Source organism: Corella eumyota, chromosome 5 (genome assembly GCF_963082875.1).
Source record: "Corella eumyota chromosome 5, kaCorEumy4.1, whole genome shotgun sequence".
Classification (NCBI taxonomy): Eukaryota; Metazoa; Chordata; class Ascidiacea; order Phlebobranchia; family Corellidae; genus Corella; species Corella eumyota.
The window spans coordinates 14,909,108-14,932,177 of NC_137494.1; the positions used below are offsets into that span (position 1 = coordinate 14,909,108).

Here is a 23,070-nt window from a genome sequence, read left to right on the forward strand (position 1 = left end):
GCCAAAGTTACTCTGAACCAGTCTTGAGTTTCCATTAGCAGTTTGGAATATTATAGATTATAATTGTCTAATAATCAAGCTGCTGATAAAAAGTTGGCTTAGCAGGATTTTGTAGGTTATGTATAATAGAGCTTTGTGGACAATATATATATATTATATACATGTGTCCAATTTGTAGGCTTACAAAATATCAGTTTAGTCTGACAATTTAAATGTCTTTTGTAGAGGATGCTATTGACTAATATTTTTAATGATTTTAAATCTAATGAAAACAAGTGCAATATATTTATATTCTAGGCCAACCCAATGTACCAAAAAGCATTTGTAGCCATCCAGTGTTTAGATGAGCACACCTTAGGTGAGATCAAGAGATATAAGAAACCTCCATCGAGTGTGGTGTTGGTTGTGACTTGTCTATGTCATATGTTTAAAGTTCAACCTGCAGACTGGGAGAATGGAAAAGTTTTAATCATGCAAGAAAAGTAAGTTTATTGATTGAAATTTAATTGGTGTTAATAAGTAAAATAAATCTAAGTGTTGTTAATGTTAAATGAAATATATCAGTGGATAAGTCATTGCTGTTTAAAAACGTTTAAAAATCACAAAAAAAATATAAAAAGATGTGTTTAATTAATTGTTTTTTCAATATTTTTATCCTCAATGTGAAAAGGTCGACTTTACGACTTTAACATAGAGTAACATCAGTTACTTCGAACAAAGCTTAGTTTAACTCTAGCAGTTTGGGATATTATTGATTATAATTGCCCGGTAATTTAGCTGCTGATTAAGTATTGGCTTAGCAGAAGTTCATATCGTTTATAGCGCTTACCTAAAGACTCTACAGCCTTAGAGTTGTTGGAATAGAACCCAGGACCTCATGTAGTTAACCAAGTATTCTGACATTTACACCACACTGCCGGTATATTCTAATTATTTTTTTATTTTTGTTCAGATTTTTCCAGAATCTTGAGTTTTATGACAAGGATAATATTCCTGAGAATATCTACTACAAGATTGGAGAATTTGTAAGAAAACCTGAATTTATGGTAAGTAGAATTGTTGTATCAATATGCTTATATATTAATTTTTATGAATACAAGTAACTGGTTTGCGTATTTTCTTAGTAACAGCAGATAACAAAGTTTTAAATTCAAATTAATTTTGTTCAAATGTAAATAAAATTATGCAATTCAAAATCGTCTCTTTAAAAATATTACTATTAAAACTTAATTGTTATGTCAAAGTTTCAAAGTAATTTAATCTAATTAACTGCTTTTTTGGCAAGTTACAACCATTTTTTTAAAGTTTAAATTTAAACATTGTTTTTTTTTGTATTAGCCTGATTATGTTGGCAAAGGTAGCAAGGCTGCTCTGACGATCTGCAAATGGGTTCATGCCATTTACATGTATGCCAAAGCTTTAAGACAACTTCAACCTAAAATTGAGATGCAGAAAAAAGTTGAAAATAAGTTGTACAAAGCACAAGTTACATTGGGTACTAAGAGAGTAAGGTAAACAGCTTTAAAAATTATGAAAAGTTACATTTCTTATAAAGGCAATGTGTGTAGTGGTCAGAACACTTGGCTTTACAACATAAGGTTCTGGGTTCGATCCCCACTGCTTTTATGTTGTAGGTCCCTTGACGGAGGCACTATAAATGATATAAACTACTGATGAGCCAACTCTTAAACAAAATCTTAATTATCGGTTAATTGTAATCTATAGCATCCCAAATTACCAAAGGCAATTTAAGACTGGGTCGGAGTAACAAATGTTACTTTATGTTTAGGTCGTAAAGTTGACTTTCCTACATCAAGGATAAATAAATAAAAAAAATAACTCAGATTTACATTGACTAAGTATTTATTTTTACGTATTTTAAAGTCAAGTTTTTTAAATGACTTTTTGTTACCTTTTATAGTTTAAATATCTTTAAATGATTTGTTTTACTTTTTATAGATGTTTTCAAATTAAGAAGGAGTTAGATTCTAAAATTCAAACCCACAAAAAGGCAAGCTTAGGTGTAAAGAAATTTGAAAAGGAACTTAAACATTTAGAATCGAAAATTGCCAAGGTAAGTTATTGCAAGATGCTGTTTTTATGATTTAATCGTGCTGATAATCTATTACAGTGGTTATGGCAATTTTTATTACGCTTTTTTTTATATATTTATATTCTTGTTGTAGGAAGGCTAACTTCACAACCTAAACATAAAGTAACATTTGATACCCTGACCCAGTTTCAAGTTAACTTCGGCAGTTTGGGATATTATTAAATATAATTGTCTGCTAATCAAGCTACTAATTAATTGATGGTTCAACAGAACACCATTTATAGTCCCTTACTTAGGGCCCTCAAGCATGGAAGCTGTAGGAACGAACCCTTGACTTTATGTAGTAAAACCAAGTGTTTTGTCCACTACCTCACACTGCCGTTAAAATTAGTGTCATTAGCATATTTTTATTCTGGCAGGGCTTTGGTTAAATAACCTAAGTCTTATATACAACAAGTAATCATCTCTAAATTATATTAAAAACCACATAAACATTAACAAACAATAAACTTCTAGGCTGAGCGTTTGATGGAACAAATGAAAGAATATGTTATACAATGGCGCGAGGAAAAAGACCAATCTTTAAGCAGAATAGATACCTCAATAGGGGACAGTACAATAGCTGCAGCTTGTGTTGCTTATCATGGTACTTTAAAGAAGGATCAACGAAATAGCTCGTTGGAATATTGGATTACTGCTTGCAAGAATGTAAGTTTACTTTGTTTTGTGTTTGGTTTAATAGAATATGATATAAGTTTTTATTATTTAAAATTTAAAAAGTTAAAATTATTGTAAGATTTATAGAGTTTTATCTATCTTGACCCCATTAGTTTTTAGCTAACGTAACTTCTTATATTTTATCTAACTTTTTCTCTTAATTTTTGTTTGTAGTTTCTTAAATTTTTCCTTTTTAGTTTATAACTGGTAAAATTTAGGTTTCTTCTTACAGAATTTATATATTTGACCTTAACATATTTAAAATATTCCAACAGGGTTTTTCAATGTTAAATTGTTACTTCCAACAAAAAAGTTATCTTTTTTATTAAATTAAATTTCCGTGCAGGGTTATATTGATATCGAAACTGGGTCATTTTTGTTCACCAACGAAAACGACAAAACTGAGAGTAAAGACAATGTAAGAGTACCAAGTTCAGCAACTACAATGGAAAGTGATCTGAGTTGGATTGATGAAGATACCAACACAACTACAACTACAAGTGATGGACTGTTAAATAAAGGGTTGTTAAAAGTAGGTTTTTGTTTATTGAATATTAGATGGACCGGCAGCGTGGTGTAGTGGTAAGAACACTTGCTACAACACACATGAGGTCGTGGGTTCAATCCCCACTGATCTCGTGCTGTAGCGCTCTTGAGTAAGGCGCTATAAACGGTATGAACTCCTGCTGAGCCAGCACTTAATCAGCCGTATAACTATCAGGCAATTATAATCTATATTGTTCCAAACTGTTAAAGGTAACTCGAGACTGGGTCGGGGTAACTGATGTTACTCTATGTTTAAGTCACGTATTCGACTTTCCCACATCGAGGATAAAGATATATACACAAAAAAATGATATATGTGTAAAAACTTTTTAACAATTACTGAGTTAAATTATTTCTTGTGTAAAAAGCTTCAGGCATAAAGTAAGTTTATTACTTTGGTCCAGAATTTTTACACACTAAGTAAGGTCTATAGTTCGATTCTCACTGCTTTCATGTCATAGCATTTTTGTGTAAGGCTCTGTAAGCAATATAATATCCAAAAACAGAAAAGTTTTTTTATTCTTTATATTGGTCTTCTAATTATATTTCATCTCAATATTTATCTAGTAATATTAATCACCAAATGACTGTTTTTAAGAATTTTTAATAAGTTCTTTATTTTATTGGTCTTAACTTTGCTGTTGTTTTTCAGCTTCGAGAAAACTTTTCATTGATTGACATTTTATCCACATCAAGCGAACAACGAGCCTGGCACAGATTAGGAATACCTAGAGACTCTTTGATGCGATGTGATGCACTCAGGATCTATGCACAAAGCTTGTTTCAGAGCGTTTCATGGTCTTTGTTGTTTGACCCAGATGGTCAGGCTGAAACATGGATTTCTGCCATTCATTCTAGGGTTAAATCAGACATGGAAAGTGACAAAATTCTGTCCAGTAAGTTTTGTTTTAAAGAATAAAGCTAGTGTTGCTTGATGAGGCTACCAAATCTCTTTTTCAATATTTGTATTTGTTTATCCTTGATGTGAAAAATTCAGCTTTATGACCTAAACGTTAAGTTACATTTCTGTTAAAACTCTACAGCATTAGAGCAGTTGTAATTAAACCCAGGACCTCATGCAGTGAAATCAAGTGTTTTGACCACTACACCATGCTGGCAGTTTTGCTAGAAATTTGTTAACACCCTAAATTATAAATTATATTTAGAGGAATATTTTATATTAGTGTTTGTTACATCTTTCTTTAAGAGATTAAATTAAATCTAAAATAAGCCAATTAAGAAAAATAAAGACTTTAAACACTAAAGTAATACAATGAGTGAATATATCTTTTTTCAGGACACATAATAATTTTGTATTAAAACTTTTGTTTAAATTCTTTTTTGTAGTAACCCCCGCTCCAGCTGGTTTCTCTCGCTTATCTATGATGTCATCAAGTCGAGATAACTCAAGTTTAGGGATTGAGGAAGATCTAGGAGGGACATCTTCATTAATGTCGGATCAAACAATGACTGAGACAACAGAGAGTTTCACAGAAACAGAGGTATATTTAAATTTTTAATATTTTTTAATTTGGGGTCTTAGATTGGATTCTAATTTCTATTCTATTGCAGTTGTGAGTTTGTAACAGTATTTCATTTCAATTTGTATTTTTTTTACTTTAATTTATGTGGGAAGGTCGCCTCCACGACCTAAACACAGGGTAACATTGTTACCTCGACCCAGTCTCAAGTTGACTTTACCAGGTTATGATATTATAGATTATAATCACCTGATAATTAAGCTCCTAATTAAGTAATGGCTCAGCAGGAGTTCAGCCTTATATAGCTTTACCCAAGGGCGCATTGCGACCATATTACAACAATTAAAATGCTTACCATAGGTGGGACTATCGAACAATGAATATATTTAAACTAAACACGTATTTGTTTTACTTTTTTAGGTTACAATATCAGTGACGGCGACTCAGACAACTCGCTCTGAAAAAATATCGAGTGAACCCTCAGGTCAAAGTTCAAAACAAGGTCGAGTAAGGTTTGCGGATGAGGGGAGTAATGTGAGTGTTACTTCAAGTGAAATGAAGAGTGAGAAAGTGAGTGAAGAGGAGGAGGAGAAAAGTGAGAATGAGGAGGAAAATAAAGAAGAGGAAGCAGAAGAAAATGAGCAAGAGGTATAAAAATTTTTAATTCTTTTATTATAATTAAATAATATTAAAGCAATGTGTAGTGGTCAGATCACTTCCTTCAATACATGAAGTCCTGGGTTTAATTCCTACTGGTTTTATGTTGTAGCAGCCTTAAGTAAGGTGCTATGAACAGTATAAACTCCTGCTTAGCCAGCACTTAGTAAGCAGCTTAATTATTGGGCAATTATAATCTCTATAATTTTCCAAACTGTCAAAGGAAACTCAAGACTGGGTCGAAGTAACTGATGTTACTCTATGTTTAGGTTACGCACTCACCACATTAAAGATAAATATATACAAAAAAAATCTAAGAGTAAATTTTGTTAACAAAAATTTGCTAAAAACAATTAAATATTACATAAATAAGAAAAAAAATTTGAAGACCTATTTATAGTTAATTTTTTTTTATAGATTCAGCTTAAAATAGAAGATCTACCCTTTCCATTGACCGAGCTTTGGGTTTGTAAAGCAACAGACCCTGCAATGCCTGAACTAATCAACCTAGCAGCTACCAATGGGGCTAGAATCTTAATTAAACAGGTTGAACAAAACCAACTACCTGTAATTGCACAGGCTTTTAGGAGCTCCGCTTTTCATTATGAGCAGTATCTACACCCTAACTTTTGCTTGTATTTAAGCATAAGTATGTCTATTACCAGTATGTGTAATGAAAGCCCAGGTGTTTGTAGTCTTCCTTGGCAAAATTATGCAGTAACGAATTTGTCACTAAGTCTTGATGCTCTACAAGAGAAGTTAGAAAGCGTCGTACTTGGTCAGGAGAGATCTGAGTTTGAAGCACAGAGTAGGTTGATGGAGGCAGATATATTTCATCTTGAAGAGTATATGGAGGAATTGCATGATAATTTCATATTAAGGGTATGTGGTTATTTAAGATTTAAAAATATTTCTTGCTAAATATGATCAGCAAATTAATGAAGCTGCTTTAAACTTGATTGCAAATATCTGTGTTTGATTATGAATGCTGGCACATAATAAGTTACAACTGGTTTGCATTAAAGCTGGTTTCGAGTTTAAGCTTTGATCATTTTTTTATTCTGGTTTTATTATGTATTAATTAAAGTAGTAAAAGATATACAATACATGTATAAATGTAGGAGAAAAAAATTGACAAAATCATTAAAACATGCATTAAGTATAAATATTTACACAAAGATTGTATAGTATAATATGGCAAGGTCAACAAAGCCTTATGTTATAATATGGAACAGGATAATAAACTTTTGATTTGCAGGTTGCCAATATAGAAGGGGCAATGTTAGGTGATACATCCTTACCACTTGCCATTCAAACTTGTAAAAGAGACACTTTGGTTTCAGCTGCCAGTTTGGTGGAGACAAAAGCTATGGAAGTCAACCTCATGAATGTAAATCGATTATTTATTTAAACAAGTTTTATAAAATAACACTAAATTTTGGATCCCAACTGCTCTCATGCTTTTGCACTTTTAAAAATGGTGCAACAAATGGTAAAAACTCCTGCTGAGCCAACACTTAATCAGCAACTCAATTACCTGGCACTTAACATCTATAATAAACCAAACTGCCACAGGCAACTCGAGACTGGGTTGGGGTAACTGATGTTACTCAATGTTTAGGTTGTGAAGTCAACCTTCCACAATAAAGATAAATAAATATCTAATAAGAAAAAATTAGAATTAACTATAATTTTGTAACAATCTTGTGTTAAAATCATAAAAATATTTTATTTTAAAATTTGAATAATTTTTTTTTTCTAGAAAAAGCTGCACCTATCTGATGTAGGTGAATATGGAAAAGTCCTTTATTCCTATCTTGTCCATGTTTCAAAACTACAACCTTCAATCTATAAGATTACAGCTACCCAGTTCATTGAACTTTACACCAAATGTTTAAAAAGTTGTGTGCGTGGTAAAAGCAGCAGTGGAAGCACTGGGAATCCAACTAATGTTGTGTTAAAGGTAATGAGTTTTACTTTAAACTTTTGTTAAGTCAAGTAAATTAAATTTTTTTTTTGATGGCAGCGTGGTGTAGTAGTCAGTAGCCAGAAGACTTGCTGCCCTACATGAGGTTGTGGGTTTAATTCCTACTGCCCTCATGGTGTAGCATCCTTGAGTAGGCGTTATGAACTGTACAACTGTACCCTGCTGAGCCAACACTTAATCAGCAGCATAATTATCGGGCAATTATAATCAATAATATCCCAAACTGTCAAAGGTAATTTAAAACTGGGTGGGGGTAACTGTTGTTACTCTATGTTTAAGTCGCAAGATCGACCTTTCCACTTTATGGTTAAATAAATAAACAATAAAATATACCAACACATCCAAAGTTACAAGTAACAGGTTTAATGTGTTATTTTTTTTCTATTTTAGTCTAGAGTTATTGAACTTAACCAGAAGTTGACGGAAGAAATTTTGAAATGCGTTGATGAAAATATGCTCGACAGCGACGCCCTAGTGTTCAAAACTCTCATCTCACTACACCATCTTGTGGAAAAACGGCAAATCACTGAAAATGAAGTAGGCAGGCTTACAAACTCAAATCTAATCCAGGTAAGTCTTAAGTTTAAATTATTTATAAAATAAATACTAGTCGATGGCCCGCCCTTAGGTCAGAATTTAAATTGTTATAATATGGTCGCAACTCTTAACTAATATACCACAAAGCCCACCACAAATAAATTTGTTATTTCGTGGGCCGTTTAATTGCACATACATCTGTGTATATAACAACTACTAAACTCTATTATATAAAACTTATAAGCTTGGTTAAAACAAGTCTTATATAAAACACTTCAGTTTAAATTACAAAATAAGTAGATTTTTCAGTTTTTTTTACACCAAAATTAATATTTTTTTAGGACAGCATTTTAGCCCAGAATAGCCATGATGATTTTGATTCCTTAGTTAAACCTTTATGGATGGAAAAGTCGAGCTGGAATGACCTGATTAATCTTGAGCTCACTAAACCAGTGTTTTCAGGTGTTTGTCGATCTATTTCAACCAAGCCTTTAAGATGGAAGGAATATTTGTCTTCAACACCTGTTCTGTTGGGGAAAGTACCTTACAACAGATTACATAGTAAGTGATTATTTAAGTTTAACGTTTATAAATGGCTCTAAATCTTGTTGTCAAAAAGTCATTTTTATAATTTCTGGAGTAAACTCTATTAGGGTAGTGATATCTTTACTACATAAAGTCCTGGGTTTAATCCTCACCGCTCTCATGCTGAAGTGCCCTTAAGTAAGGTTCTATAAACAATATAAACTCCTGCTGAGCCAACACTTAATCAGCAGCTTAATTATATATCAGTCAATTATAATCTATATAGTATCCCAAACTATTAAAATCAACTCGAGACTGGGTCAAAGGAACATACTACTCTATATTTAAGTTGTTAAGTCGACCTTTCCACATCGACGATATTTAATTTAAAAAAATAAATTTGTTCAAATTGTTTTTAGGTCTTACAACCGGCCAAAAAGCTTTGCTATGGAGAACAGTGTGCCCTGATGTGTTCAGCCACGTTGTGGTTGATTTAAACAATGCTGCACTGGGTAGTACAGCTTCTGTCTCACATATATTCGACATTGAAAATATTCTAGAAGATTTGTCATACAAGAGGCCTTGTGTATTCTTTGTTTCTTCCAACGAAAAAGGTAAAATTAACCTAAACATAGAGTAACAACAGTTACTCCGACCCAGTTTCAAGTTGAATAAGGCAGTTTAGGATATTATAGATTGTAATTGCCCGATAAATATATACTGCTAATTAAGTGCCAGCTTAGCAGAAGTTTATACTGTTTATAGCACCTTACTCAAGGGTGCTACAGCATGAGATCAGTGGGGATTGAACCCACAACCTCATGTGATGTAGCAAGTGTTCTTACTACTACACCATGCTACCAGTTATATATAGACTTCACATATAATTGTGAGAATACATTAAATTTAACTTTGTTGTATTTAAAAATTTAGATTCATTTTTTCAACCTGCGCTTCATGTCCAAGAAAAATCCCAAATTGAAGGAATTGAATATGTAGAAAAGTAAGTAGAAAAAATTACCATTTTTAATGTTTACATTAGAATATCTAAGTTAGGCTATTTAGGTTAAGTCTTATTTCTATTTGTTAAAATTTTTTTTGTAAATTAGATCTGCCATATTTGATTCCAAGATAGGAGATGTGCTTGAAGAATGCATGGTAAATGGAAGGTGGCTACTTTTAAACAACTGTCATCTTACTGTTAAATGGCCTGAGAAATTCTTACATCTTCTAACAATACTTGTCAACAGCAACCACACTCTTGGTGAAGATGGCTCTAACTTAGCTCTAGATAAACATGAGATTGTAATTAGATCAATATCAACTACAACTGAGCAGCATACCCAAAGTACAGTCCCTACAGTCTCTAGTAATGAAACTGGAAGTTCTGAGACACAAATAAGGTTTAAAAACCTGCTGTGTCATGCCAATTTTAGGCTGTTCGTGGTTGCACGCAAGACATCAAACCTGGACCAAATTCTTCCTGGGATGGTGATGCAACATAGTAAGTTTGTTGCTATGGAGATACCATTCTACCATCGTGATTTGGCCGAGAAAATGCACAAGACAATAACAACTGGTGTCCTGAAAACTGATTTGCCACCGAAAGAGTTATGCTTACCAGATTTGGGCAACTCAACCAAGCCTCTTAACTCAGATCTTACCATTTTAAAAAAGAAGTTATGTCTACAATTGTCCTTGTTACAAGCTATACTGTTAGAGCGTTTGTTTTTTAAGTCATCAGCTTTCGCTAGGCAGTGTGTATGGAATGATTCTGATTTAAATGGTGCTTGGAAGGTGATTGTTCAATCTGAAACCTGTGAAATTGCGCAGAAACTTTGCCATGCAATAATGCTAAACCACATCCCAGAGAATATGTAAGTAGATTAGCAATTAGCTTGTTTCAAGCAGTTATTATGCTAAAAGTACATCAAGTGTAATAATGTATCTTTAAAGCATTTTATCTATAAGTATAACATTGATAAAGAGCTCTTATTACTATATTTCATAACTCAATCAGGTTTTTAGTAAACTTTTGATATTTAGCTTTTAAAATAAATTTTTGTTTTAAAATTTAAAACTCACAAATATTTTTAGGGACTTTGCAAGAGCTGGTGAAATAGTAAGACAATGTATGTTAACATCTCCTAATGAGATTGAAAACAAAAGCCTAATGTTGGATGTTTTATCCTTAATTAAAGAAGGATTTGAAGCCTTGCTACAGGTTCGTATATTTAATATTTGTTAAAACTAAAGATATATTACTGACAGTTTTATTTTTATCCTCTATATTTTAATCCTCAATGTGGGAAAGTTGAATGCGCGACTCAAACATAGAGTAACATCAGTTACCCTGACCCAGTCTTGAGTTGCCTATGCCAGTTTGGGATACTCTAGATTATAATTGCCCGATAATTATGCTGCTGATTAAGTGCTGGTTCACCAGGAGTTCGTACCCTTTATAGCGCTTTACTCAAGGACGCTACAGCATGAGATCAGTGGGGATTGAACCCACGACCTCATTTGTGGTGTAGCAAGTGTTCTTGCTACTACACCACGCTGCCAGTTGTAATGTTGTAGCAAATTCTAAGTTTGGCTGCATTTAGATTGTTAAAGTACTGTTTGTTTTAGCGAACAAACATTGGGTTTAATTTTTGTTAGGGGTGTTTCGTAGATTACCTATGGTGGCTCTATTTAAAAAAAAGTCTAATTTTACTTTATGATATTTTATAGAAACCAGACTTACGAAAGTTAGGGCTTCAAAATTCAGCAGATGTTGAAATTACTAAATCAGAGAGCCTTCAACTTCTACAAAATCTTGAATACATTTCCTTGATTCAATCTATTGAGAAGGGAAATATGGAAGCTTTAACTGATAACAAACTGGTTGTATCCAGCAACGAGATGTACTCAAAGCGAAATTTGGAGAACTTACTTGCTCAGGTAAACATAAAAGTTAGTTAAGTGTAATAAAATGATGAAAACTGAGACATTTTTATTCGCTTAAGAAATTTAATAATACTAAGAGCTGAATAGCACAATTAACTACACAAGATATAAAGTGTAATATTTTTTGCTTTCGTGCTGTAGCTTATATTAATGTCTGTACTGACTTATAAATATAAGACAAACCAATAATAAAGGGTCTTTAATATACCAAACTGGCAAAGGCAACTCAAAATGGATTAGGTTATTAAAAATTACTATACTTTTGGTAAGTAAATCACAAAATGTTCAAACATTTCTAATTTATATTTGTAGTTAAACGAGACAGCCAAACCAAAAGTTAACAACTCTATTATATCTCCTTGTATGAGAGAGTTTTATGCAGCAGAGGTTGAAAGATTGGAAACCGTTATTCATATTGCCCAAACCGATTTGTCTGCTGCACTGTTAGTTTTAAAGGGAAAAACTGAGGTTTGTTTGTGATAAGTTTAATTTTTAGGAATAAAATGTATCTGTATTTTATGTATTTACTTTTCCTCGATGTGGGAAGGTAAATTACACCTAAACATAAAGTAACATCAGTTACCCCGACCCAGTCTTGAGTTACTTTTTAGTTTGGGATATTATAGATAATTATGCTGCTGATAAAGTGCTGGTTCAGCAGGAGTTCATATCATTTATAGTGGCTTACAAATAGACACTACAGCATGAGAACAGTGGGAATTTAACCAAGGACCTTATGTAAGAAAGCCAAGTATTATGACCACCACTCAAAAGACTGACAGTAAGTTTTAATTTAAACAACTTGTTAATATTCTAAAATAATTAATTTTTTTACAGGCAACTGAGCCTATGCAAAAACTTCTAATATCTGTGTTAAAAAACGAGATTCCTAAACATTGGATCAAATATCATCATTCATTCTTTCGATTTCATATCACCCAGACCTTGTCAACATTTATCCAAAGACTTGACCAGAGAGTTGTCATGCTTGAAATGTACATGCATGTTGCTTGTTTCAGTTCAGTAGAGGCAGCGTTATCACCACAGGTAAGTGTTAAAGTAAACGGATTAATCTTTATTTTAGATGACCTGATATCTCGGGTTCGATTACTACTGCTGCCTTGTTTTAGCATCTTAGTGTTATCATAGATTTTTATTAAGTAGGCCTTGATATTTTGTGGAAATGTTAAGTGGGGGTAAGCCTTATAGTTATGAGTTTGATTATAACCAGCAGCGTGGTGTAGTGGTAAGAACACTTGCAATACCACATGAGGTCCTGGTTTGGTCCTCAGTGCCCTTAAGTAAGGGGTCATAAACGGTATAAACTCTTGCTGAGCCAACACTTAATCAGCAGCATAATTATCGGGCAATTATAATCTATAATATTCCAAACTACCACCAGCAACTCGGGACTGGATCGGGGTAACAAAGTTACTTTATATTTAGAAAAAAAATGGGCTAAAAAATGTATTGGGTTAGATTTTTATTGCTTTTATATTGTAGCCTGTTAAACTACCATACTACCACTATCGTCTTTATCGTTTAAAATCCTGCATTTATACTACTACATAAGATATAATACAACAAAATCAACTTGACTTTACAGAATAGTCACCTTACATCAAGCAGTGTCGAAACATTTTCTACTTTAAAGTTATTTGCTTACAACTTAGCTGTGTTCACCCGACCTGACTTGTTCCTACAAAGCATTATCTTTGCTGTGGCTAGATCCAAGTTCCATGATGCTCATAAATATTATTTTGTTAAGCAGGTATGCTTGAATTTAATAAATTTTTTGTTAAAAGTTTAAGGTATTAATTTTGTAATTTTAATAATAGTAGCATTGCAGCTTGGTGTAGTGGTAAGAACACTTGCCACACCACGTGAGGTCGTTGTTTTAATCCTCACTGCTTAAATACTGTAGCTTTCTTAACTAAGGTGCTATGAACCGTATAAATTTCAAGGCAACTCGAGGCTGGGTCAAAAAACAAATGTTACTCTATGTTTAGGTCGTAAAATTGACCTTTCTATATAGAGAATTAAAAAAAAATGTTTGCATGTACTTTATTAAGTCGTTTTGTAATTGTTAAAATTCTATTAATAGATATTATCAAACTTGTTTAGCAATTTTTTCTGTATGTGATTTGCAATGACGAATTATTAGTAAGTTTTTGGTGTCAACTTTTAGCTAATAAATTTTTAAATTGTCACAACAAAGAAAAATTAATATTTTTTAAAGGACTCGCTTAAACTTAACATTTTAATTTACAGTTTCTTACCAAACAAGCGACTATTCCAAGTTCCAAGCCTGAAACAACGTTTGAGGTAATTTATTTAGAAGGTTTGCATCTACACAGAGCTACGTTCGATGAAAAACTTGGTTTGATTCAAGACACAAGACGTGAGAGAAGTTGTAAGATGCCGGTACTTAAGTTAACAGCTCAGAAGAAGCCTCAATATTTAAGGTAGTGTACTATAGCCAAAATACATAAAACATTAAATTATTTTTTTTGTATATATCTTTATCTTCGATGTGGAAAGGTCGACTGCGCGACTTAAACATGGAGAAACATTACTTACCCCGACCCAGTATCGAGTTGCTAGTGGCAGTTTGGAATCTATATAAAAAATTGAGCTGCTGATTAAGTGCTGACTTAGCGCCTTACTCAAGGGCGCTATAGCATGAGAGCAGTGAGGATCGGATCCACGACCTTATGTAGTGTAGAAAGTGTTCGAACTATTATTCCCCTATATAGCAGCTATGCTACAAAAAGGTGTTTTTAAAATGATAAAATTTAGTTAAGCCATTTTTTAAATTGTAAAAGGTCTTCGCTTGCCCAAAAAAGCGATATCACCGAAACCCAAAATTCCGAATATTCGACCTACGATTGCCCGGTTTGGTTGAACGAAGATGTTACCCCACCCATGCATTGTGCCAATGAAGTAATTACTACTGTTCAACTAGCCAGTGACCGTAACTGTGCCAACTGGGTAACCAAAGGCGTTTCCATATCTTGCTCTATTGAAAATACCTAACTATTTTTAAAGTGTTTAAATAGATGTTACCTAGAGATTTTACGTTAAGTTCATTATACCTTTATTTAAATTGCTGTGTTATTTTATACCTTTTTGTGTTGTTGATATTTATAGAGTTTTTTAAATAAAGTAGGGCTTTAAACTATATTGTAGAGAGTTCTAGAAATAGCTCTACGGGCAAGTATATTTAAGCCTATGTTAAACGTAAGTCGACGTATCCTGCTTTAAGACCTACACTCTTTTGTTTTTGTGTAACCAATTTAGGCAAACGTTTTGTAAGCGTTTTTAACTTGGCTGTTTATGCTAGGCTAACACTATAGGTATGTAAAGTTTTCTTGGCTTTTAAGATACAGATAGAAATTAAGCGTAAAAGAAAACAGTATATATATTTTAATGTAGAAATGTTCTTATAATATCAAATTAGTTGTAATAGTAGTCTTAAGTATCACAACAATATTCTGGGTCTAATATAGTTTTTTGTTTGCGTAATCTAGCTTGCTTGTTATTAAGTACAAGTTTAAGTAAATAATAATGGATTTCTTTAAGAGCATTTGATGCTTTGTATTAGATTTGCTAAAAAGGTAGAAAAAATTTATTATTTACGCTTAGGCCTATTGTATTATATGTAAGCTTAAACTATAAAAAAATGGCTAAATTTAATTAACTTGACATATTTTTTGATAAATAATATTAAACAGTCTGCACAATATTTAACTGTTGTAACCCACTACCATGGGAATGGCTATTGTTATATGTTCGTGTGATATTAACATTTGTTTTTATGAAGTTGTAGAAATCTTAGTTTTTTTATTATATATAAAACTTTATAAAATTTATCTTTATCTTGGTACAGGTTAAATTGAATAAAGTTGCAAAGTTTAGTTCTTATAAGAACGAGTTTTTATTTGTCTCAAGTTATATTTTGATTTTGTTAAACTTAATTTTAAATAATGTTTAACTCTTGATTGTAACAATTGAGGATAAAGTTTAATTTTTAAATTTATTCAAGCACAACTACGCGCAAGCAAAAATCACTAAATATTAATGGATATAAAAACAAAATAAATTCATATTTTAAAACAATAATTAAACAAGCAATTATATTTAATTATGTACAACAAAACAATATTTAAACAAAAAGATCTTTAACAATATGTTAAACTTGGTTTTAGTATTGTATTTGTATGGACCATGATTTGTAACACATTTAAAATAATTTGAAGTTGTTTTAAAATAACTAATTTGTTGAATTTTGCTGGGTTTTGTATTTAATTGGAATTTTATTTGCAATTTCTCAATATATTTTCAGTTATTTTGATAATTCTTTGTTTTTCTTCATTATTTGGCCAATCAGTAACTTGTTTGAAAGCTTTGAGTGCCTCGGTGTATTTAGAAACCGCTTCGCTGTATCGAGAATTGCGTTCATACCACGCACCAATGTTGTTTAAGAGATGTCCGTAAACTTCATATTTTTGTTTATTCTCGATCGTATCCATCAATCTAAGCCCTTCTGTATTTGTTTGAAAGTTGTCGATATCTGCCATCATCTCGCAATACCCGATATAACTCAAACATTCACTCAGTTTAACAATTTTTAGTTCGGCGTTTACTCCAGGTAGGTTTTTCACTCTTGATTTAAGTTCATGCATGAGTGGGATCACGTGATGCTGTACAACACTTTTCATGTTTTGATCTTCCTTTAACAATTCTTGAACTGAATTCATTATTCCACAAACACACCACCTCATATTCTCAACATCATTGTCCGGGTCGTTATTATCCTCGAATAAGGAAAATGCGTTCGAGTAAAATAGAATGGACTTCAGGTATTTCTTCTGGGTACCAAGATCATCAGCTACAGATTTAACTTGTGATGCAGTTAGCTGAGTCTTGTTTTGAATTATTAAAGTTATTTTGTCTCTGATCTGAGTAACGCGATAATACTTTTTGGTTTTTAAACAAGCAAGATAGGAAAGTATAAGATTTGAGATGTTTTGTATTTCTGGGTCGTATTCAGAATGCTTCATTGTTGCAGAGAAAATGGCGTCGAAATTATTTTCAGTTTGTAACTTGTGAACATTTTCTAACAGAATTAAATATTGAAAGTTTGCAACCGTACAAGGTTGCCATTTTGAAAAAATGATATATTGCGTCATAATGGAATTTTTTTTTTGTATATATATCTTTATCCTCGATGTGGGAAAGTCGATAGCGCGACTTAAACATAGAGTAACATAAGTTACTCCGACCCAGTCTCGAGTTGCCTGTGGCAGTTTGGGATATTATAGACTATAATTGCCCGGTAATTATGCTGCTGATTAAGTGTTGGCTCAACAGGAGTTCATACCGTTTATAGCGCCTTACTCAAGGGCGCTACAGCTTGCGATCAGTGGGGATTGAACCCACGACCTCATGGTAGTGTAGCAAGAGTTCTTATCACTACACCACGCTGCCGGTTCACGCTACCGGAATTACAACAGACTTGTTACGTTTATGTGATTAAAATTTGGTTATTTTTTTGTTATGTAGGGGACTTTGTTAAGTTGGTATTTTTTAAAGTTTTTTAAGCAACAAAACTTACCTTCGTGGTCAATAATTTCTAATAATTCTTGAGACGTGACAGATCCACCTAAAAAATAAATATTTAACATCCGCACGGTAGAGCTAGCGAACTAATTTCGACGGTCATAAGGTAAAAAAATAGGTGATAGGTAATGTGATGTTAGATCAAAAGTTGTTTAGTTTTTTTTCACATTATTGCTACACCATTTTTATTTCAGCCTAATGTTTTCGATAAAATAAAATAACACACTCTTTAATAAGTTATAAAAACCTATTAGTGTAAGGAGATATTAAAAAAAAAATAGAGTGAAAATCAATAATTTTTTGTATATATCTTTATCCTCAATGTGGGAAAGTCGAATTCACAAACTAAACATAGAGTAACATTAGTTACTTTGACCTAGTCTCGAGTTCCCTGTGGCAGTTTGTGATATTATATAGATTCTAATTGCCCGATAATTAAGTTGCTGATTAAGTGCTGGCTCAGCAGGAGTTTATACTGTTTATAGGGGTCGTACTAAAATACGCCCGGGGTAAGTGCGGAAGGCGCGGGGTGAGTCCAAGAGCTTCGGTGGTATTTATTTAAGTCCCATGGTGTTTATATGAGACCCGGGTTATTAATATAAGTCCAGATCGGTTTATACGAGTTTTTATGAGGCCCAAGAGTGTTTAAATAAGGCCCGAGGTTTTTATACAAATTTTTATGAGACTTGGGGGTGTTTAAATAAGGCCCATGGTGATTTATACGAGTTTTTATAAGGCCTGGGGTGTTAAAATTAGCCCAGGGGTCTTTTATACAAGGTCCGAGTCGCTTTATCGAGTTTATATGGGGCCCGGGGTGTTTATGTGCGGCCCGAGGTGTTCTATACAAGTTTAAATGAGGCTCCGGTGTAAACACTCCGAGCCTCATATATACACCCCGGGCATCATATATACACCCCGGGAATCATATATACACCCCGGGCCTCATATATACACCCAGGGCCTCATATAAACTGGTATAAAGGGCCTCATATATACAGTCAAATTCTCAAATTGGACAAATAACACATGTATAGCAATAAATCACGTAATAAAATTATCAGCTAATTAAAAGTAGAATTGTAATTTTTACATTTAAAGTGTGCCATATAAGGTTTGTATTATTGCGAGATTTAATCAGAACACTTTACAAGAAGAAAAAAAACGACACAAAAATGTTGTCGCAACGGAAAAACGACAATCTTGCCAAAATAGTTTTTTCAGGTCTATTGTTTAACTCTTTTTCTGTGGTTTTTTTTATACAATATTGAAAATATGGTAATTTGTTGCTTTTAATAACCTATATATTTTATGCATAAAGTTTTGTTGACCAAAAAAAATTCGATGGTCGATTTAATTCAATAAAAGTTGAAAATTGAAATTTTTTTCGATGTTAAAACAAACAACTAGAGCCTTATATAAACGCGGCCTTTATATAAACTTATATAAAACACCGGGCCTTATATTAAAACCCCGGCCGCCATGTCAACCTTGGGCCTAAATAAACTCGATAAAACAACCCGGGCCTCATATAAACTTGTATAAAACACCCCGGGCCTCATAAAAATTCGTATAAAATATCCCGGGCCTCATAAAAATTCGTATAAAACACCTTGGGGATTATATAAACTCGTATAAAACACCCCGGGGATTATATAAACTCGTATAATACACCCCGGGGATTATATAAACTCGTATAATACACCCCGGGGATTATATAAACTCGTATAAAATACCCCGGGATTTATTCAAACACCCCGGGAATCATATAAACACGCCAGAGCATCATAAAAATTCGTGTAAAACACCCCGGTCCTCATTTGAACACCCCAAGCCTTATTTAAACACCCCGGGCCTCATTTAAACACCCCGGGACTCAAAAAAACTCGTATAAAACACCCCAAGCTTTATTTAAACACCCCGGGTTCCTTTATTTAAACACCCCGGGTTCGTGTAAAAATTCGTGTAAAACACCCCGGTCCTCATTTGAACACCCCAAGCCTTATTTAAACACCCCGGGCCTCATTTAAACACCCCGGGCCTAAAAAAAACTCGTATAAAACACCCCAAGCTTTATTTAAACACCCCGGGTTCCTTTATTTAAACACCCCGGGTTCGTGTAAAAAGGGCCTTATTTAAACACCCCGGGCCTCATTTTAACACCCCGGGCCTCATATAAACTTGTATAAAACACCCCTGCCCTTATTTTAACATCCCGGGCATCATAAAAATTCGTATAAAACACCCCGGGACTTATTTAAACACCCCGGTCCTCATAAAAACTCGTATAAAACACCCCAAGCCTTATTTAAACACCCCGGGACTTATTTAAACTTGTATAAAACACCCCGGGACTCATTTAAACACCCCGGGCCTCATAAAAATTTGTATAAAACACTCCAGGCATCATTTAAACATCCCGGGCCACATAAAAATTCGTATAAAACACCCCAAGCTTCATTTAAACAATCCGGGCCTCATAAAAATTTGTATAAAACACCCCAAGCCTTATTTAAACACCCCGGGCATCATTTAAACACCCCGGGCCTCATAAAAATTCGTATAAAACACCCCAAGCCTTATTTGAACACCCCGGACCTCATAAAAACTCGTATAAAACATCCCAAGCCTTATTTAAACACCCCGGGCCTCATTTAAACACCCCGGGCCTCATAAAAACTCGTATAAAACACCCCAAGCCTTATTTAAACACCCCGGGGATCATTTAAACACCCCGGGCCTCATAAAAACTCGTATAAAACACCCCAAGCCTTATTTAAACACCCCGGGTATCATATAAACTTGTATAAAACACCCCGGGCATCATTTAAACACCCCGGGCATCATTTAAACACCCCGGGAAACATTTAAACACCCCGGGCCTCATAAAAATTCGTATAAAACACCCCGGGCATCATTTAAACATCCTGGGCCTCATAAAAACTCGTATATAACACCCCAAGCATTATTTAAACACCCCGGGACTCATAAAAACTCGTATAAAACACCCCAAGCATTATTTAAACACCCCGAGCCTCATATAAACTCGTAAAAAACACCCCAAGCCTTATTTAAACACCCCTGGCCTCATATAAACTTTTATAAAACACCCCGGGAATCATTTAAAGACCCCGGGCCTCATAAAAATTCGTATAAAACACCTCGGGCCTCATTTAAACACCCCGGGCCTCATAAAAATTTGTATAAAACACCCCGGGCATCATTTAAACATCCCGGACCTCATATAAATTTGTATAAAACACCCTTGCCCTCAATTTAACATCCCGGGACCCAAAAAAATTCGTATAAAACACCCCAGGCCTCATAAAAACTCGTATAAAACACCCGAAGCCTTATTTAACACCCCGGGACTTATTTAAACACCCCGGTCCTTATTTAAACACCCCGGGATTTATTTAAACACCCCGGGCCTCATATATACACCCCGGGCTTCATATATACACCCCGGGCCTCATATATTCATCCCGGACATCAAATAAACTTGTATAAAACAACCCGCGACTCATTTAAACTCGTATAAAACACCTCGAGCCCCATATAAACACCCCGGGCCTCATATAAACACCCCGTACTTTATATAAACTTGATAAAACGCCTCGAGCCTTGTATAAAAGACCCAGCGCCACTTTTTAACACCCTGGGCCCCATACAAATTTGTATAAAAACCTCGGGCCTTATTTAAACACTCTTGGGCCTCATAAAAACTCGAATAAACCGATCTGGACTTATATTAATAGCCCGGGCTTCATATAAACACCATGGGACTTAAATAAATACCACCGAAGCTCTTGGACTCACCCCGGACTTCCCGCGCATACCCCGGGCCTACCGGGCGTATTTTAGTAGGACCGGTTTATAGCGCATTACTCAAGGGCGCTACAGCATGAGAGCAGTGGGGGATTAAACCCACGACCCCATGTGTGGTGTAGCAAGTGTTCTTACCACTACACCACGCTGCCGGTCGGCTTGAGTCGCATTATTTTTCATAGTTTTTTTATATTTGTTTTTTTTATTAAATGTTGGTGTATTTAAAACTGAAAATTTTGTAAATCTATTTTTATATCGGGGTAACTTACCAATTTGTTGTTTTGGTTGGGTTGGAGTTGTGCTTAAATCCGACATAGACGACGATAATTCTGCCTCAGTTGTTCGCGAATCGGTCACGTTGACTGCACCAACATTACCCGCATTTTCTTCATTTTTTGCATTTTTTTTAAGGACAACATTTTGAGTAATTTGGTCTGCAACAATATTGTCAAATATTAATTTTAAGTTTGTTGCTTACACAAATTAAGTTAAAGTTTAAAGTTACCTGCATGCTCTACTTGCATTCCTATCTCTCTGTTATCATGTCTATGAACATTTTGAACATTTACGTTAACATTAATCGGTGGAACGTCGTTATTCGCCATTTTGCAGATTGTTAAAACTTTAAAGATATGCTTAGTATTACTAGATGCTAGCTTTTCGCTGGATTGTCACGAACGAAAATAATTTTATCGCTAAGGCGTCAGTCTTATATACTATAGCATTAATATTTACCTAGTTACCCTTTAGTTGTTTCTTTTGTGTTATGCGCTCAACCAACGCTCCAATGTTGTAAAAGAGTTAAAACCACAGACTAAAAATTTTCTTTTATTCTCGATCGTATTCATTAATTTTGGCCTTTCCGTAGTTATATAAAAGTTGCCAATATCACCTCTCGCAATACCTGATATAACTTAAACCCTATATTTAGTTGAAATTCGGCGTTTACTCCAGGTAAGTTTTCTACGCTCGATTTAAGTTCATAAATAAATCGTATTTCGTGATTTTAAAGACACTTTTTATGCTTAATTTTAATAAATTATTTTCATATAAACAAACCATTTTAATAGGAAGTTCATTATACCTTTATTTAAATTGCTGTGTTATTTTATACTTTTTTGTGTTTGTAGATATTTATAGAGTTTTTTAAATAAAGTAGGGCTTTAAAATGTATTGTAGAGAGTTCTAGAAATGGCTCTACGGGCAAGTATATTTAAGCCTATGTTAAACGTAAGTCGACTTAGCCTGCTTTCAGACCTACTTGTTTTTGTTTTTGCGTAACCAATTTAGGCAAACGTTTTTTTGAATTCATCACCAAGGCACCGTCCTTACAATATAGCGATAGCGTTTCCCTAGTTACCTCTCTCTGTTTCAATGCTAGGGTTGTTATTGGTGTAATTCGAAACCGCCTTTTTCTTTTGTAATTAGCGGTCGAACAACGCACCAATGTTGATTAAGAAAGTTCCGTTGACTAAATATTCTCGTTTATTCTCGTTCTCTTTCACTCATCTGAGCCTTATTGTATATATTAAAAACTTGTCGGTACCTGCTAACAAATATTCAGTTGGAGCTTTAAACATTTTTTTTGTCTATATCTTTATTCTCGATGTGGGAAAGTCGAATGCGCGACCTAAACATAGAGTAACATTTGTTACTCTGACCCAGCCTCGAGTTACCTGTGGCAGTTTGGGATATTATATAGATTATAATTGCCCGATAATTAAGCTGCTGATTAAGTGCTGGCTCAGCAGGAGTTCGTCCCGTGTATAGCGCCTTTTTTGTATATATCTTTATCCTCGATGTGGAAAAGTCGAATGCGCGACCTAAACATAGAGTAACATTTGTTACTCTGACCCAGTCTCGAGTTGCCTGTGGCAGTTTGGGATATTATAGATTATAATTAGAGATCAATGGAGATTGAACCCACGACCTCGTGTGTATTATAAACTCCTGCTGAGCCAACACTTAATTAGCAGTAATTATAATCTTTAATATTCCATCACTGCCACTACTGTTACGAGGTGACTAATGTTATTTTATGTTAAGGTCTTTTTTACGTCAATGACAAAAAGCTACGCGTTTACGTTATATGAGTTTTCTCCTTCCCATTTAAGTGTACGTAAAATGAAATCACGTGAAGTTTTACGTAACTTTTCATGCTTAGTTTTAAT

The 23,070-nt window shown here is 33.9% G+C and overlaps 2 protein-coding genes across 3 annotated transcripts in view; one reads left to right on the plus strand and one right to left on the minus strand.

The window, feature by feature from the left end:
* The window catches only part of LOC145751855 (dynein heavy chain domain-containing protein 1-like), a 56,640-nt gene extending 41,397 nt beyond the window's left edge, over positions 1–15,243 (plus strand). Inside the window, exons 77-100 of the mRNA XM_082567977.1 lie at positions 298–482; positions 953–1,046; positions 1,339–1,511; positions 1,960–2,074; positions 2,570–2,761; positions 3,117–3,302; positions 3,969–4,212; positions 4,664–4,818; positions 5,218–5,445; positions 5,872–6,336; positions 6,713–6,844; positions 7,217–7,417; positions 7,832–8,011; positions 8,320–8,539; positions 8,923–9,117; positions 9,437–9,506; positions 9,613–10,380; positions 10,601–10,727; positions 11,237–11,446; positions 11,765–11,920; positions 12,290–12,499; positions 13,059–13,223; positions 13,724–13,917; positions 14,278–15,243. Coding sequence (XP_082424103.1) covers positions 298–482; positions 953–1,046; positions 1,339–1,511; positions 1,960–2,074; positions 2,570–2,761; positions 3,117–3,302; positions 3,969–4,212; positions 4,664–4,818; positions 5,218–5,445; positions 5,872–6,336; positions 6,713–6,844; positions 7,217–7,417; positions 7,832–8,011; positions 8,320–8,539; positions 8,923–9,117; positions 9,437–9,506; positions 9,613–10,380; positions 10,601–10,727; positions 11,237–11,446; positions 11,765–11,920; positions 12,290–12,499; positions 13,059–13,223; positions 13,724–13,917; positions 14,278–14,488 — 5,076 coding nt within the window. The 3' untranslated portion in view covers positions 14,489–15,243. The remainder of the gene's footprint in view (positions 1–297; positions 483–952; positions 1,047–1,338; positions 1,512–1,959; positions 2,075–2,569; positions 2,762–3,116; positions 3,303–3,968; positions 4,213–4,663; positions 4,819–5,217; positions 5,446–5,871; positions 6,337–6,712; positions 6,845–7,216; positions 7,418–7,831; positions 8,012–8,319; positions 8,540–8,922; positions 9,118–9,436; positions 9,507–9,612; positions 10,381–10,600; positions 10,728–11,236; positions 11,447–11,764; positions 11,921–12,289; positions 12,500–13,058; positions 13,224–13,723; positions 13,918–14,277) is intronic.
* Positions 15,244–15,476: 233 nt separating this feature from the next.
* Positions 15,477–22,443, minus strand: LOC145752562 (uncharacterized). 2 transcript variants are annotated; one of them, XM_082568867.1, is made up of 5 exons: positions 21,635–22,443; positions 21,405–21,521; positions 21,169–21,333; positions 17,070–17,117; positions 15,477–16,571 (listed from the first exon to the last, which is right to left on the minus strand). In XM_082568867.1, the coding sequence occupies exons 2-5, from the start codon at positions 21,502–21,504 to the stop codon at positions 15,769–15,771; spliced, it is 1,116 nt and encodes a 371-aa protein (XP_082424993.1). In that variant the 5' UTR covers positions 21,505–21,521; positions 21,635–22,443; the 3' UTR covers positions 15,477–15,768. The 2 variants fall into 2 exon arrangements, with proteins under 2 accessions (XP_082424993.1, XP_082424992.1); XM_082568866.1 differs by lacking the exon at positions 21,635–22,443 and having other exon boundaries at positions 21,405–21,626.
* Positions 22,444–23,070: the final 627 nt, after the last annotated feature.